At 39.9% G+C, this 18,583-nt stretch overlaps 1 protein-coding gene across 1 annotated transcript in view; it reads right to left on the bottom strand.

Moving 5' to 3' along the window:
* RBBP4 (RB binding protein 4, chromatin remodeling factor) overlaps positions 1–18,570 on the bottom strand; it is a 20,864-nt gene extending 2,294 nt beyond the window's left edge. The window contains exons 1-11 of the mRNA XM_025935107.2: positions 18,413–18,570; positions 17,679–17,826; positions 12,883–13,028; positions 6,266–6,439; positions 5,801–5,916; positions 5,523–5,683; positions 5,300–5,426; positions 5,085–5,162; positions 3,217–3,293; positions 3,053–3,110; positions 2,852–2,962 (exon numbers count right to left, since the gene is read on the bottom strand). Coding sequence (XP_025790892.1) covers positions 2,852–2,962; positions 3,053–3,110; positions 3,217–3,293; positions 5,085–5,162; positions 5,300–5,426; positions 5,523–5,683; positions 5,801–5,916; positions 6,266–6,439; positions 12,883–13,028; positions 17,679–17,826; positions 18,413–18,428 — 1,212 coding nt within the window. The 5' untranslated portion in view covers positions 18,429–18,570. The remainder of the gene's footprint in view (positions 1–2,851; positions 2,963–3,052; positions 3,111–3,216; positions 3,294–5,084; positions 5,163–5,299; positions 5,427–5,522; positions 5,684–5,800; positions 5,917–6,265; positions 6,440–12,882; positions 13,029–17,678; positions 17,827–18,412) is intronic.
* Between the last annotated feature and the right edge of the window lie 13 nt (positions 18,571–18,583).

The following is an 18,583-nucleotide window of genomic DNA, read 5'->3' as shown; positions in this document are numbered from 1 at the left end:
CTTTAAAAAGCCTGTGATCTGACTGCAACAGGAACGTATACGATTTTGTAATGTTTTCTGACAACGAATGTGTAACAGTCTTTTTCACCCAAAGGTGTCTAACAATTCAATTCGATCCTGACACTAACTACACCTAGAAGTAGTGTCAGACTCCATAGGTTTAAGGGCCTGGTCCCACAAGATGATAATCCTCACTTCAGAGGCCAGTGTCAAGCCGAGTGCCCAGACTAACCAGGTACTTCTGTCCAACTTGCCTATAAAACTTGGGGGTTTCCACAGGCTGCCCTCCCACCCCCTGCCATCTTAGATTTGATAATTTGCTGGAATGACTCATAAAATCATGAAAACTTTTATTTAGTATCAGCAGTTTACAACTTAAAACTCAGGAATAGTCAAATGGCAGTGATGACCAGGGCACGGTGAAAAGGGAGCACAGAGCGTCCATGCCTTCCCTAGGCAGCATCGATCTATTTAACAACTTGGAAGCTCATTGCATCGAGAAGTTTTATAGAGGCTTTTCAAGAGTCTTTACAGAGCGCAATCCCCTCTGCTTGTGGGTGGGAGGGACTGAAAAGTTTTCCAATCAACTCTTCAGTCTTTTGGGAGCCCAGACCTATCCTGAGGCTATCCAGTGGCCCTAAGTTACCTCCTTAGCCTAAACTCAGGCGTGGCCAAAAGGGGCTCTTTATAAATAGGAATAGAGACTTCTACCACTCTGACAATCCCAAAGGTTTTAGGACCTCTGTGCTAGGAACCTGGACAAAGACCAAATATTTATTTTATAATTCTCCTTTTCTTTTACCACAATTCTAAAAAAAAAACAAGTAAAGAAAATACCTGGCCTGCCTGAAGATGATGTAGTTCAACCTACCACAACAATCCCATGGGAACAACTAAAGTATTTTTAATTTAAAGGCTATCCAAGGCAGACTATTTCACTTTTCCGTCTTTAATTTTTATATTAATTTTATGTGGGTACAATACAAGGAAAAAGGTGAGCCAGATTTTCTGTTTACACATATAACACATAATTATTACTAAAAGGAATAAAAAGAAATAAAAATACTCCCTAAATATACCAACCACATTTTGACAAACAGCCTTCTAAACAGTTACACATAATTTTTAAAAAATGTTTATCTTTGAGAGTGCACGCATGCAGGCGCACCCAGGCACCCCTAATTAAACACTAGCTACAATAATTTTAACATGAGGGATTACAGCATGCCATTGTTCTACAACCTGCCCTTTTCCTACTTAAAATGTCATGGGTATCTTATAAAAACAAAGCACATTTCTTTTTGATACATAATATTCCAAAGTACAGATACACCATACAATATGTTAATCTCAGGAGCACCTGGGTGGCTCAGTCAAACATTGGACTTCCGCTCAGGTCATGATCTCATGGTTTGTGAGTTCAAGCCCTGTGTCCAGCTCTATGCGAACAGCTGACAGCCTGGAGCCTACTTTGAATTCTGTGTCTCCCTCTCCCTCTGCCCCTCCCCCACTCACACTATTTTAAAACTAAAACAAACATTTAAAAAAATCTGTGGTAAACACATAAAATTTACCATCTTGGAGCACCTGGATGGCTAAGGCAGTTAAATATCTGATTCTTAATTCTGACCCACGTCATGATCCCACAGTTTGTGGGACTGAGCGTCAGGATCAGGGCTGACACCACAGAGCCCGCTTGGGATTCTCATTCTCCCCCTCTCAGCCCCTCCCCCACTTGCACACATGCTCTCTCTCCAAAAAAACTTACGAAAAATATCTTAAATTTACCATCTTAACCACTTTTTAAAAGCATTTCATTTTTGAGACAGTGTGAGTGGGGAAGGGGCAGGGGACACAGCAGATCCAAAGTGGGCTCTGCACTGATAGCAGTGAGCCTGATGCGGGGCTTGAACTCACCTAACCAGGAGATCATGACCTGAGCTGAAGTCAGACACTTGACCGACTGAGTCACCCAGACAGCCCCCATCTGAATCATTATTAAGTGTACCGTTCAGAGGCATTAAGCCCATTCACCTTATGTCCAACTATCAACCACCATCCATCTCCAGAAGGCAAGTGTTTCTAACTCTGCTATATATTAGACATCATAGTTATCTTTTATTAAATTCCAAGCTCTCTGGAAATTCAAAGAATTCACCTCAATCACCTCCAACTGGGGTATAAAGGGCAGGGATGTTTTCAGCATCTACTAAAATTTCACGGAGAAATGATAGTATTTGATGCTGTGCCACTGTGGTAGGCATGTGCTGGGCATGTTCATAAGCCACTTCAAAGGAATGCCATTCTCAAAGATTCAACTGCCAGCAAAGACGGGAAAGCAGAAGGCAAGCCAACAGCAAGGAGGTTATTATAGTCTAGAAAGTAGTAGTAAGAATCTGACAAAAACTAGGGTGTGTAGTAGAAACAGGAAAGTAGGTATGTAAGTGTGTATTCTGTAAGAGGAGTATAGATATGACCCTGCAGACAGACAATGTTAAACCTGGTAAGTGAACTAGACTTAGAAGTCTAGTGATAATAGAAAACTCTTGAGTTTTCAAGTTGGAAGAGCTGGAGAAGACACTAGAGCCATATAGGAAACAGGAAAATCAGGAGGAAAGGGGAGTAAGGTAAAGGGGGAGAGAAGTTTGGTTTGAGTCTGAAACACCACTGGGACAAGAAGATAAAGGTAACAAGCAGACACTTGAAAATGATAATGTGCAGCTAAGTACTAAAGTCATACTCAGGAATAAACTGACCAGAGAGGCCAGTGGTATTCATTAAAGTCTATAAATATGAAGTGACACTACATCTCATTTACCTAACCTCCCCCAAATAAATGATTAACACTTACCATTTGCCAAACCTGCATGATATTATCTTCTGATACAGAACAAATCACCCAAGGTTCATTGGGATTCCAGGAGAAATCAGATATCTTGGCAGTGTGACCACCATGAATAAACTGCAAGAGGGAGAAAAACAAAGATATGAGGAACAGATAGAGGACAATAAATACAGACTATTTCAATACTACTCGGTGTGCGTAACATACCAACAATTCTGGTGGCCCATCTTCTGCATCTTCTGGGGATTGTTCCTCTCCAATTTTACTAGCACAAGAAAATTTTTATAAGTTAAAACATTTATCCTGAGTAACTAATTTGGGAAAGTATAAATAAAGTTAACTCCACAAAAAGTAACTAACACAAGATTTACCTTAAATCCCAGACGTTCAGTCTGCGATCAGTACCACTGGAAGCCAAAATAGTCTCATTGTGAGGCGACCACTGAACCTATAGTAAGAATGAAGGAAACAGAAAAGCATTTAGAAAATTCAGGGAGGGGGCACCTAGGTGGCTCAGTCAGTAAGCGTTCGACTTCAGCTCAGGTTGTGATCTCACGGTTCATGAGTTTGAGCCCCACGTCGGGCTCTGTGCTGACAGCTCAGAGCCTGGAGCCTACTTCCGATTCTGTGTCTCCTTCTCTCTCTGTTCCTCCCCCACTCACGTTCTGTCTCTCTCTCAAAACACAAATAAACATTAAAAAAAAATTTAAAAATCGAGGAGAAAATACCTAAATTATATTTAACAATTAAAACATTTTGTAAATAAAAGAAGAAATCAACGTATTTTAGATGTTATAAAACTTGACAGCTAGATAATATTGTTTCTTATATGGAAATAATCTATCACTAAACCTAGGAAGTCAGCTTTTGTTCTTTTTCACTTTACATGTATGTATTTTAAAGATTTTTAAACTTTAAAGTAGGCTCCACACCCAAAGTGGGGCTTGAACACACGACCCCAAGATCAAGAGTTGCATGCTCCACCAACTGAGCCAGCCAGGTGCTCATCTTCTATTTTTGAGGATCTGATCTTATCTATTCTTACTAATTCTGGCTTCTGGCTGAATGTAATCCAATTCTGACCTTAGAACCAAAATGCAAAACACATACACACAATCTCTATTTTCTCAAATACTTACTATAAATTCAGCACTATAAAACTGATAAAAAATGACTCCTTACAATAATGACTTTATTAAAGTTAGCTACTACACACACAACAAAATCACATATTGTTACACTGTTTGATAAGAAAGTCCTAGGTTCACGGTACGGATAAGAATGCATTAGTGACCAATACTTAGGGAGGAATTTAGACATACTCCTGGGAAGAATACCATTTTCAGGCAAGGACAAAAAGACAGAGTAAAGACAAAATGTTCACTGAAGAGTCTGAGAGTAGAAAATAAGGTTAAGTGAGACTAAGTGCATGGGAAAATGGCTCACCTAGAGACTAGTTCAGAGGCCACTTTCACACAACCAAAATTAAATTTGACCACTTTTAGGTTCTTAACACTTGACCATCTTTTATTATGGGGACTCTAAATGGGCCTTTCCTTGCTATAGAATTGTAAGCTCTTTGACGGCAAAGACTAGAACATATTCCTCACAGTTTCCCAGCAATAAGCTTTGAACATAGTGCAACATTTCTTGACTGAGTCAGTTTTTCCAGATTAAGAAAGGAGCTTAAACTCATGAGGCAGGAAACATGGGAGCTAGCACTTTAGGCTTCAACTACAAAATCAACAGACATGGCAAGTCCTGGAAATAAGGTAAGACACAAGGGTCAGAGACAAGAATAAAATCAGACCCTAATTTTCCTTCTTTTTTTGTGGTTTAATTTTTAAAGTTTATTTATTTTGAGAGAGAGAGAGAAAGAGGGAGGGAGGGAAGGGCAGACAGGGAAAGAGATGGAGAATCCCAAACAGGCGTGGAGCCTGACGCGGGGCTTGAACTCACTAACTGGGAGATCATGATCTGAGCCAAAGTCGGACACCTAAACGACTGAGCCACCCAGGCGTCCCCAGGCACTAATTTTCTTAATACCTCAAGAATATAAGTGGCCAATGACCAGTTTGAGGAAGTATAGAAATAACAATCCCAATTCCTACAGAGATTAGCATAAACATGTAGAAGGTTTTTATTATTTATAGTAATGGGATAAGCCACAAGTGTGCCTACTCACACATCCAGGTTTTCCTTAAAGAAAAAAAAAAAAAAGCACATTAGTTTCTCTTACTTGGAATATTTCATCCTTATGTGATTCAAAGGAATGCAACTTAAGTTTCAGATTTCTCAGATCCCACAAAGCAACGGTCTACATACAAAAAGGAAAGCAAGAACAATCAATTTTTTTTTAATGAGAAGAAATTCCGTAACTAAAAGATCTCTGTGCATTCAAAGGAAGCCAGAGAAATTCACCCTATGTTTTTTCTTAAAATAAAACAAACTGACCTTGTCAGCTGATCCTGTGGCAAGAATGAACTCACTGTAAGGATTGAAAGATAGGCAGTTCACTTCAGCAGTGTGAGCATCAACTGAGTGGCTTGGTTTGGAAGTATTGTTTGAACGAGTATCCCAGCTTTGATAAAAAAGAAAAAACAGGAAAAAAGCCTAAAATAGGTAACAATATAAAACTTAGATAACAAAGAAGAAATTAAAACACGATTCTACTCACATCATAAGTTTCTGATCATCAGCAACTGACCCAAACAAAGACTCATGGAGCAGATGCCAGGAAACGTCTTCTACTACTGCTGTATGCCCTGTAAAGATGGTCTTCGCATCCACAACTTTTCCTTCCTTTGGAACAGCACTGATGTCCCAGAGGCAGATGGTCTTAAATGTAAAATTAACTATTATATAAATGGAAGATTCTCACTTTCCCACACACCCCAGAAAAGAAACCAACTGATAACTAGCCCAGATTTGCTTCAAAATGGGAAGGATACGCACATGGTCATCTGAAGCACTAAGTAAGTGCCCACTGAGATTTGGGTTCCAAGAAAGCCCATAGCCTTCCTTCTGATGTCCACGGAGACGCAGGTCGGGGTTGCACTCTCCAGAAGGGTCTGCAAAGTAACCGACATATCAAGACTATCCAGAGCCCACTTCCTCCTTGGGTCTACTAAACATAATGGAATTTTGATCAAGAGTTCGAAGGCTCTTCATATCTACAGCGATACAGACCCATTATGATCAAAGAATGCTTAAAATTAAAATGAGCATCACTCTATTCTGTGTAAAAAAGCACTTTTTTTCCCCACCTGGGTAAGAAGAATGAAGAATACCCACACATACCAGTATAAATCACCAGTATAAATTATACAAAGAATAACAAGCAATTAAATTCCAATTGAGTGGAGCAATGTATTCCCACAGCGACTCATTATCTGTATTTGAACTAAAGAGGGCAGGTACCTGGTTTGGAAGGATGTTTGGTATAGTCAAAAACAAGAACATCGCTGGATGGAGTCTTTGTTGCAATGATGCAAGGGTTCTGGGGCATATAGCGTGCCCTGTTTACTTCTCCTTCATGGTTGATCTTGATCTCTATTTCAATTTTTCCACTAACTGAGCCAAAACCTCCAAATTCTGTAAATAAGAAATTGCAAATGAGGACAAAGCAAGAGATACCCTATGTCACTCAAATGATGACACAGGCCAAGTTTGCTTTTTATCAGCAAACTGATGTAAGAGAAGTAATCTAGACATTTGTCAGTAGTATAAAGTGTTTTCACACCTTTTATTGATTCTTATTGCAATACTACACAGTAGGGAACAGTTAATATCCTCAAAATTTTTACAAAGAAAAACAGAAATCTGGAGTACCTACATTAATGTGTTCCTAGTGACATGACTTTGGCAGAACCTAATGTGAATCCCCATTTTTTGATTCCCAGTCTAGTATTCTTTCAGCCATAACTACACCAACTCTGGAGAGTTGTATAATTAATAAATATATATGCTATCTAAAAGTAGGAACACTATACCAATTCCACTTCAAAAGTAGGTTCTTGGGGTGCTTTGGTGGCTCAGTTTGTTAAGCATTCAACTTCAAGTCAGGTCATGATCTCACTCACTGCTGTCAGTGCAGAGCCTGCTTCAGATTGTCTCCCCCTCTCTGTCCCTCCCCTGCTGGAGTTCTCCCTCTCCCTCTCTCAAAAATAATAAACTAAATCAAAAAGCAGATTCTCAAGCAATTAAAAAAATTTTTTTAACCTTTATTTATTATTTTTGAGAGGCAAAAAGAGACAGTGTGCGAGCAGGGGAGGGGCAGAGAGAGACAGGGAGACAGAATCCGAAGGAGGCTCCAGGCTCTCAGCACACAGCCCAACGTGGGGATCAAACCCACGAACTGTGAGATCATGACCTGTGCTGAAGTTAGACGCTTAACCGAATGAACCACCCAAACACAGGTCAATAATCAATTTTTAAATCTCACTTAAAATACCGAAAGTGCTGAATAAACAGAACCTAAGTTACTATTTTAATGAATATTAGAGTACACAGTATGCCAGGTACTAAAGAGTTCTTCCTATACCATTTATTTGAAGACCTAGTTTGGAATGTCCTTTCTGAAATACCATCACACCATTATCTTTTCCCTATACCATTTCTTTTAGTCCAGTGACAAAACACAGAGCCCAAGAGGTAGTTTCGTTTTCCTAACCCCCACTTACATATGCCAACCATGATCCTTGGCTGAAATAAACCAGGCAAAGAATAGATAAAAACATTTCTTATTCACATTTGACTACTGTATGCACTTAGTTCTCCCAAGTGTCACCATAAAATGTGTAACAATATAATTTGTGATTATGTAAATCTTGGCAAAGCAACATATAAACAAACAAAGGTAGTTAACTATCAGTTAACTATCTTAGAATAAGATATCTAAGTAAGAGTCGGATGTTGGCCTAACTGCCACTTAGCTTAGTGATTTGGGGGAAGACCTTCAATTTCTCTGAGCCTCAAATACTTTATTCATAAAGCAAAGCTGTGAAATTAACTTGTAAATGAAAATGCTGTCAAAAGTACTGTTACTAAGTGTTACACTTTGGAGGACAAAAAAAAAATTTTAAGTTTATTTGGGAGGGTGGCAGGGAGAGGGAGAATCCCCAAAAGGCTCTGTGCTGTCAGTGTTGAGCCCAACATGGGGCTTGATCTCATGAACAGTGATCACGGCCTGAGCTGAAACCAAGAGTTAGACAGTTAACCAACTGAACCACCCAGGTACCCCAGGACAAAAATCTTTTTAAAAAGCAAGGATATAGATGGGTAATATGGCTGGCAGATTAGATAACTTTCAACTTCCAAGTTAACTTTTAGACGTTGAAATGCAAATGTTTCATACAGGCTAAAAATCTAAAAATAAAAGCTCAAAATAGACACTAAAAGAGAAAAAAAAAAAACACGTTAAATGAATTTTCCCCCAGAACTCTAGACCATGAGCATCTATGATGTAAAAAAAGAAGGCATGATAGGATGTGATTGCAAGGAACTTTCAGTCCAAACACACAGAGATAAAATGTTAACTACAGATGACTATGACAAAAAAGCAGAACTACCAGAAAACAGATACCAATAACAAGGGAAGAACAACAGCTGGCACAGAGTCTGCAGAACAAGGGTATTAACTACAGAATGTGGGGTATTTTGGTGTGGGATACATACTAAACAGAGGAACTCTCTAACTGTGGATAAAGTACAGTAATAAGTCAGCTTAGAGGATTCACAATTGAGTTTTTGTAAAGATGATGGTTTATCAACTTAAAAAATAATTAGGGGTTCTCAAGTTAAAGCTGGTATATGAAAGGCCAAATCTGAAATAGGAAAGATTGAGGTATCAATGTACAATAATTAAATGGCTATCAAAGTCCAGTTATATTTCTATTTTGTTTGCTTCTCTCCATATAAAATGGTATTAAAAAAACTTGAGCTATAATGCAGTATAAGTGCCTAGTTTGACAAATTTTTACAAATGTATACCCTAGGAAAACCACCACCCAGATCAAAATACAGAAATTTCCAGCCTCCCAGAAGGTACTATTGTGTCCCTCCCAGCCAGTATTTTCCCCAACGAACTAGGTAACCGGCATTGACTTCTACCTCTAAGCCACTCTTTCAGCCCATAAAAACCTTTTCACTATAAAGAGTAAACTCTAATATCCGTTAACTATCTCATCATGATTTAATAACAGTTTATTATGTATAATTCAGACAAAAGACTAAAGATATCTTAAAAAAAAAATTCCCCAAATAAGTTGCTAGAAATGAACTTGATATTGGACGATCTTGGTAACAGAGTCATTTAAATGTAAATTTTAGAGGCACCTGGGCGGCTCAGTCAGTTGTGACTTTGGCTTAGGCCATGATCTTACAGTTAGTAGGTTCAAGCCCCAAGCCCTAAATCCCACAATGGGCTTTGCGCTGACAGAGTGGTGTCTGCTTCAGATTTTGTCTCCTTCTCTTTGCCCTTCCTCTGCTTGCTTGTGTGCACTTGCTCTCTCTCAAAAATAAGTATTAATAAAAATTTTTTACATCTAATCTGTTTTATAAGGGCTTAAAACGTGACTATAGCCAGGCTGAACCTAATATAAACACAAATTATTTTAACGTCAAAACAAGACTAAGTCAGTTTTTAGTTTTCACTTTGGAAGTTCAATTGTCTTTTGAAGCTATCTGACATCAATTACCTAAAACCAAATGGGGTCAAGTGGATGGTAACTCATTACAATAGTTCAATCTGAGAGTCCAGGACATTTCATCTGAGAGTGAGAGAGACTAGTAACTATCTACTTCACCACCACCTAAGAGACACTATGATATTATGTACTTCCATCATTGTTAAGACCATATGGAGAGAAGCCTATCCAGTGATCTGAAGATGGGGGGGTGGGGGAGGGAGAGGGAAGGGAAGTAAAGAGAAGAGGGAGAAATGGGAGATAAGCTATGTAACCTTAGGGCAAGTTACGAAACATCTATGAGTTTATCAGTTTCCTTGTGAGGATTAAATAGGATGATTTATATAGTGGTACAAATATAATTACTGGTATTTTAAGTTGTTTCTCCATAAGTAAACATTAATTAAGGGGGATGAAGCAAAAATTGGCTTGATGCTGTTCAAAAAACTCAATTACCAGAAAAAGACTTGAGTATATATGTTAAAAAATGCCACTTCTAAAACCAGTGAAGAAAATAATTTGCCAGCAAATGGTTTTTAAAAAATTGCTGGGGTGCCTGGGTGGCTCAGTTGGCTAAGTTTCCAACTCTTGATTTTGGCTCAGGTCTTGATCTCAGTGGGATTGAGCCCCTCGTGGGGCTTCGAGCTGACAGTGCAGTGTCTGCTTGGGATTCTCTTTCTCCCTCTCTCTCTGTCCCTCCCCTGCTCAGGCATGGGATCTCAAAATAAACAAACATTAAAAAAAAATTTTTTTTTTTAAATACATAAAGATAAAAAATTGCTAACCACTTAGAAAAATGCTTAGATTCCTACTCCGTACCCAAAACCAAAACAAATACCAGGAAGATTATAGTTTTAATGGTTAAAACATAAGTACCAGAAAACAACAGCTAAATATTTAAAAAATCTTGGAATGATGAAGGCATTCAAAGAATGACACAATATCTGAACGACATCAGAGAAAAGTTGGACAGGTAAATCCAATGTTGCCGAGGGCATGGAGAAACATACAAATACGATTGCTATTGGTGGGATTGAATGTTTTTTGGAGGGCAGTTTTGCTCTGATCGGCCTTCCACTTAGAAAATTTATCCTATAATGGGGCGCCTGGGTGGCTCAGTTGGTTAAGCATCTGACTTCGGCTCAGGTCATGATCTGTTTGTGAGTTAGAGCCCCACGTCGGGCTCTGTGCTGATAGCTCAGAGCCTGGAGCCTGCTTTGGATTCTGTGTCTGCCTCTCTCTCTGCTTCTGCCCCACTCATGCTGTCTCTCTCAAGAATGAATAAACATCAAAAAAAAAAAAATTAAAAAAGAAAAACAAAACTTATTCTATAGTAAAACTATAAAGGACATATGGTACAAGTACCGTTTTTGAAGTCCGAAAATTGGAAACCACCTAAATGTCAAATAAGGGATAATTATGACACACTATATAACCATCAAAAGGAAATTATGTCTAAACAAAACAAAACAAAACAAAAAAGGAGCTATGTCTTACACAAAAAGATGTTCAAGATACATCAGGCCAGAAAAGCCTATTCTATGCTGTATCCCTAGTACCAAGGAAAAACCCTGGCATTCAGTATTTGCTTTGATTTTTAAAATAATTTATTACATTACCCATCAGAATATTGCTTTGTCACTAAACCAAAAATCCTATTTCAAAACAACTTATCTTCATTTTTTTAAAGATTTTAATTAAATTTTTTAATGTTTAGAGACAGAGAGAGAACACACGCAAGTGAGGGAGGGGCAGAGAGAGAGGGAGATACAGAATTCAAAGCAGCCTCCAGGCTCTGAGCTGTCAGCACAGAGCCTGATGCAGGGCTTGAACTCCCGAACCGTGAGATCATGACCTGAGCTCCAGTCACATGCTTAACCGACTGAGCCACCCAGGCGACCCACAATTTATCTTCATTTAATAAAAAGGAAATTAATGCTCAGAGAGGCTAAATGATTTATCCAAAACCACACAGCTAGTGAGAGGCATAACAGGATCTCAAGCCAAAATCTTCGGATTCTTAGATTCAGTGCCCACCCCCCCCCCCAACACTAATGCTTATCAAGAAAATAACTTCCCAATAATCATATCACATATACTTGGGTCAGTGACACAAAATCATGTTTGCAGATCATTACCTTAAGAACTTACTACTTTGCATTCTGTATCACCTTAAGGCAAATATGGAGTAATCAAAGGATTAACTGAACAGAACGATCCTGGCAAATAACTGGAGGGAGCTCAAAAGAACTTAGATAAAAAATGGATTCTGCTAGTCAGGAGAAATCTAAGGAAAGAAACATTAAACATCCATTTTTTTTAAAAGATTGCAAATCTCAATGAGAGTATATCTTTTACCTCTTGGTACTAACTTGCGTTCAAGGGTAACAACAAAGGTAACTCACCCATTTCCACCTCTACTAAAAGGGAAAAAGTATTTAGTTAAACCCTTAGGTCATCTCCTAAAAATAGGATACAATTAAATGGCTCATTTAATTTTTATATACATATCAAGTGCCATGGTTGTCATTTCTACCACTTCAATCTGAGAAAGCGTAATTTAAGCCAGTGTTTCTTAGTCTTTTTTCCCCAAGAAACAAGATGTTTTATAAAACATCTTTTCTGACACTCTTGATGAAATTTTAATACCATAGATACCCTGTATATTTATGTACACCATGCACATCTGTGCTTTACACATTTAAAGAATTAAGATGGTTTTCACACATCCCACTCTCTGAGAACAAATTTTCATCCCCTTGGGGGCAATTATCTCCCAAGATGAGAATGCATGCACAAAAACAGAAATGGTAGACTTTTGGGGCACCTGGCTGGCTCAGTCAATAGAGCATGCAACTCTTAATCTTGGGGTTTTGAGTGTGAGCCCCACGTTGGGTGTAGAGATTACTTAAATTAAAAAACAATAAAAAGGGGCACCGGGGTGGCTCAGTTGGTTAAGTGTCCGACTCTTGATTTTGGCTCAGGTCATGATCTCATGGTTCATTAGTTCGAGCCCTGCGTTGGGCTCTGTGCTGGCAGCATGGAGCCTGCTTGGCATGTTCTCCATACCACCTCCCCCCCAAATAAATAAACATAAGGAAAACGACAACAACAACAAAAACCTCCTTAGTAGAGAGAGGTTTATAGAAAAGGCACAGAACCATGTTATGTGTTAAGTAGCTCTTCTGAGACTTAATATCTGTACTGCAAACCCAGGCTTTCCAAAGCTCAAAATCTTATTACTAACTTGACAGGCTAATTTATCAAACTTAACATTCGTTTCATGATACTTCAAAAATATAAAAAATATAACCCACACATTATTCCTTCTTTTGTTTTTAAGATTCCTACCTCCTTTCTCACTATCGTAGTGGGAAGCATCAAACTGAGCATCATCGTTAGGGAGCTGCACACTGGCTATCACAAGGTGGTTTTGTTCATCCGACGTGTGTGTTCCCAGGACAAGTCGATGAATGCTGAAGTCTTTCCCTTCTGGTCTGTTAACAGCAACATATGGTCACTATTCAAATTAGCAACGCTGATAGAGACAATGAAGTAGTGATATACATTTTCACGCAAAAAGGCACAATTATAACCAGGTTTTGAGAGGACAAAGTCATTATGAGCCACATTTCTAACTTTAAAAAAAATTTTTTAACGTTTATTTACTTTTGAGAGATAGACAGCATGAGCAAAGGAGGGGCAGAGAGAGAGGAAGACACAGAATCCAAAGCAGGCTCCAGGCTCCAAGCTGTCAGCACAGAGCCCAACGCGGGGCTTGAACTCATGAATTGTGAGATCATGACCTGAGCTGAAGTCGGACACTTAACTGACTGAGCCACCCAGGCACCCCTACACATTTCTGACTTTTAATGTATCTTCCATAGAGAAGACTACATAGCACTTAATAGGACTACATAGCACTTCATTTTCTTGACAAAATATTTATAATTACTTTGGGTAAAACATCTAACAGAATAAAATGTGAATTAATTTCTCACCCTCCACAATGGGTTGGAGGTAAACAAAGTAATCGCTGGGTACACTAACACTTCAGGTTACTTCATTAATTTCATTAAAAGGTATAGGAAAGAAAATAATTATTAGATAAACTAATTGTTCAAATATTTACTAAGTGCCTAATCAGTGACACATTGTGCCAAAAACTACAAAGTACAAAAAATGATTAAGACATGATTCATGCCCTTAAAAAACCAGGGGCAATTAATCACATATACAAATAATTAAAACACAAGTCAATAAATACATGAAACGTACATAAGAATATGAGAATTTAAAAATAAATAAATAGGGGCGCCTGGGTGGCTCAGTTGGTTAAGCAACTGACTTCGGCTCAGGTCATGATCTCGCAGTTTGTTGAGTTCGAGCCCTGCGTCGGGCTCTGTGCTGACAGCTCAGAGCCTGGAGCCTGCTTCAGATTCTGTGTCTCCCTCTCTCTGCCCCTCCCCTACTCTCGCTCTGTGACTGTCTCCCAATAATAAATAAACACTAAAAAAAATTTAAATAAATAAATAAGATTGCTTCTGGAATTATTCATGAAAGAGGTGATACTTAAGCAGATATCAAAATGAGAGATAAAACCTAGAAGAGACAAGGGTTTTGAAAGACAGTATTCCAAAGAAAGGGAACTGAGCAAAGGGCAGGTCTACAAAATGCCAGATATCATGTTAAACACTTACAAACCATGCATCAAAAGATGAAGATGAACTTGAGGTTTAGGAAAATTAGGCAACTTGCCTAAGATCACACAACTACTAGAGGGGCACCTGGCTGGCTCAGTTGGTAGAGCATATGGCTTTAGATCTTGGGGGTCCTGAGTTTTAACCTCATGTTGGGTGTAGAGATTACTTTAAAAATAAACAAAAGAACTCACACCTACTAGGACCAACATCCCAACTGACTTTGGACATGGCAAAATGGAAAGAGAAGGCTAGAAAGCAGATTCTAGGGTACTGAGTGCCACCTTAAGGAATTCAAGACTCTATACTATAGAGGGAACAAAGGACCATGGAAAATTTCTAAGGACACAGCACCATTTGAATTATCACAGGAGGATTAATCTGACAGTGTAAAGTAGAGGTTCTTCAAGTGTGTATCAGGACCACCAGCATCAGCATCTAGGAACTTCATCCAGAAAGGCAAATTAAATTCTCAGATCCACTCCAGACCTACTAAATCAGAAACCTGGAATGCAGGGCACCACAATCTATTTTACAATCCCTCCAGCTGATTACAATGCATGTTAAAGTTTGAGAACCTTTGGTCTAGACAAGAGATATTATACAAATGTAATTCACTGAGGCTTACAAATGAACCATCAAGTGGAGAAAGAGAAAAACCTAGGAAATGTCAAACCAAAGTCAAGTATGATAAAGAGAAATAGGAACAATAGGAGAAAGCCGATTGGGACCTCTATGGAAAGAATATACTCAGTTTGGAAAATGTCATGTTGGGGAACCCAGTAAGATAGTTCAGAGAAGACACCAGTAGGCTGCTGAAAATTCAGGAAGAACTCAGAAATTGGGTCTAGAGAGAACCAATAGAAATTCCTCTGCACAGAAGCAATAGGCATCTATATGCTACATAGAAAAAGTAGAGGAACGAAAAGAGAATTGTCAACACAAAACTGGGAATGTCTACATTTAGACGGCTAAACAAAGAACCACAGGAAGTGGGGGAAAAAGATACTACAGGACTATAGTAGTATTTTTTTTAAAAAAGGATATGAATAAACACCATCCCCACAAGAAAAAAAACAAGAAAAACACCAACAGACACAAAATACTAAACACTAAGCCAATAGGTATGCTTGCTTCTAAGTAATCCTCGTCTTAAAAAAATTAGCTTTGGGGCTCCTGGGTGGCTCAGTCGGTTAAGTTTACGACTTCAGCTCAGGTCATCATCTCATGGTTTGTGAGTTTGAGCCCTTGCATCGGGCTCTGCACTGACCAGGCACAACTCTCTATCCCCCCTCCCCCACTCAAAATAAAAAAACTTTAGTCTAATCCATTGCTTTCTAAATTGAGCTACTAACTACATTATATAGGAAGGTTTTTAAAAATATGGTTCCAGAATGATTTAGTAGGTATGCAGTGGCCAGTATCTGAGATCCACTGTTCCAATATGATGCATGCAGCTCATGATTGTGGAATCACCATTCAACTATTTTTCATCAATTACTCTGCCACCAGCTCCTAAATGGTTTGAACTACCATTGAGAACTCCTGACAGAAATGGCTCCACTTAACCTGAACTCAAGTAATTCTGATGATCAGTTAAACATGGGAATTCCTGGTCATGACAAAGCTTCTGACTCTAAATTTCTAGGTATTTTTTTTTCTTTTTTTTTTTTTTTTAACGTTTATTTATTTTTGAGACAGAGAGAGACAGAGCATGAACAGGGGAGGGTCAGAGAGAGAGGGAGACACAGACTCGGAAGCAGGCTCCAGGCTCTGAGCCATCAGCCCAGAGCCCAACGTGGGGCTCGAACTCACGGACTGCGAGATCGTGACCTGAGCTGAAGTCGGACGCTTAACCGACTGAGCCACCCAGGCGCCCCTCTAGGTATTTTTTTAGAAGTTCGTTAAACATCATTAGGACAGATCTCCTCATTTTTAATGCCACTGTGAAGGTAGCAGCCTTGTTCTTAAGTCATTAGTAAAATTTGTATCAAATTTTATTACTTGTTGAGCTGAAACATGGCCTAATTAACCATATTCTGCAAATATCTTGAATTCTAAAAACATGAATTTTGAAGAAATGGAGTTACTTAATACAATGTAATTTTTAAATGCTATTCTGAAAAGTGAAACAGTTTTATAATAGAAAACCCATTATTCCAACAGGCACACTGGTTTTTATAAAACCTTGTATTATTTAAATTCACCTTCATCTTTGCATTGTTATTTCCTCCTGGGAGCCTTTCAGGATACCCTAAATTGAGGTGATTTTTTCCTTCCTCTGATAATTTTATCTGTGCCACTCTCATGATAATTATTTTTCACTGTAATATAGTAGCCCCCCTCCTTCAGTTTGGTCAACTACAGTCCCATCCGGAAGCAGATGATCTTCCTTCTGACTTAACATCAGGTCAGTAGTAGCCTAATACTTCATCACAAGGCCCATGTCATTCACCTCACTTTATTTCATCACATGTGCATTTTATCTTCTCAACATCACAAGAAGGGTGAGTACAGTGAGAAATTTTGACAGCAAGAGACCAGCTTTTGTTATGGTATATTATAATCATCCTGCTTTATCATTAGTCTCTTATTGTGCCTACATTGTTTAAACTTTGTCAGTTATGCATGTATAGGAAAAAACGTAACACATAGAGTTCAGAACTATCCATGGCTCCAGGCATCCACTGGGGATCTTGGGCCATATTCCCTACAAATAAGGTTTGGGGGAGGGGAAATCTTCCATACCATATACACAAGGAGTCGAGGTAGGGAAGGTGACTTATCTCAATTTGCACACCCTGATATGTGGCACCTACCAGACCCTCAATAAATCTAAGCTAAATGAAATATTTTATCCTCTTAGAGGTAAGTTTCTCACGTGTAAGACACACAAGTGATTAATCTTTCACTATGCATAATTCCCTTATATAAAAACCATCCCATCCTCAGGTGTTAGTTCTAAATATCCTAAGTATCTCCGTAAAACTGCTCTTAGCACATGTATCTATAATTATTAGTCTACACCAGCCTCTTCAACTAACTAGACATGTGCTCCTTGAAGGCAGGTACCATGTCATACACATCTTTGTACTAACCAGCTACTACCTATACATTCAAACGTTTTCCTGAAAGTACTAGAATGACCCATCATGGCATTTTTTGAAAGCTGACACGTTTTATATTATTTGGCCAACTATAGTTCTAACAGGCTATTCATTTCATATCAGGAAAAGAAAACAAATTTTCCCTTATCAGCTAAGTTGCAAAATTATTTTTACGTTTTTATTTATTTATTTATTTATTTATTGGCCTAGAAAAAAACGTCACCAAGAGGCTTTGATCACGTGCCCTCTCCAAGAGACTGGCGGAAAATAGGGAAAATCAATGTGAGAAATCTCCACTGAGGAGGACACAACAAAATAACGTTCAAAAGATTCACGTCACCTGGTTACATCTGGAAGCCACTGTGCAGTTAGGCTAGGCCACTCCAGAGCATGGGTCATCACCAAATCGTAAAGAAAAGGGGTGTTCTTTTTCCATATTTTGTACTCTTCGTTGATCACACGTTCTTCTACTGCGTCATCAAAGGCTGCTAAAAAGTTAAAAACAAATTAAGTTAGCAAACACAAATGGAAACGGAGGAAACACTTCCAAAGCTACCGGCACAGCTCGAATCTGAAATGGAGATTTGCCTCAATCTACCCCAGGAGGTACCGACCCCCCTCCCTACCGTCGCGGGCCCGCAACCACTCTCGGGCCAGTCACTCCGTTAGGCGTTGGGGCGACGGCGTCGAGCTCGGGAGCACGCTCCGGTACGCGCTAGGTCCACGGAGCCGGCGAGGAGGCCCGAGCACCGGCCTCTGGGATAGGGAACGGCGTAGGCACTCCCGGGAGAAGCGGGCCAACCGACAGGGAGCGCGGGGAGGGACCAAACAGCCTCCGCCGCCGTCCCCCCCCCCCCCCCCCCGCCACTCCGGCAGCTCCACGCCGCGGCGACAGGCCTCCGCGCCGCTGGAACAGGCGCGCCGTTAGCCCGACTCGCGGGGCGATTTCTCCTCACGCCTTCGATGGTGGAGACAACACTCAAGAGTCGGGCTTGCCTTCACTGCTAGGCCCTGTCGAGGCTGCGGCGCCAGCCCGGCACCCCCGCCCTCCTGGGGCAGCCCCAGCACCCTCACCTTCCTTGTCGGCCATGGCGGGCAGGCAAGCCGGGGGGATCCCGGGGTCGAGCGTTGCGGGAGGGGCGGGGAGGCTACGGGCGCTCGCTCGGCGCGCGCGGCCTCTATTGTTTCCTGCTGCCCCTGCGTGAGGGCCGACTCGCGCACCTTCGCGCCAACACTGGCCAATCC

This window comes from Puma concolor, chromosome C1 (assembly GCF_028749965.1).
Source record: "Puma concolor isolate L17-30 chromosome C1, mPumCon1.1.hap2, whole genome shotgun sequence".
Taxonomy (NCBI): domain Eukaryota; kingdom Metazoa; phylum Chordata; class Mammalia; order Carnivora; family Felidae; genus Puma; species Puma concolor.
Note: the sequence above shows the minus strand (reverse complement) of the source record. Positions and strands in the feature narration are given on the sequence as shown.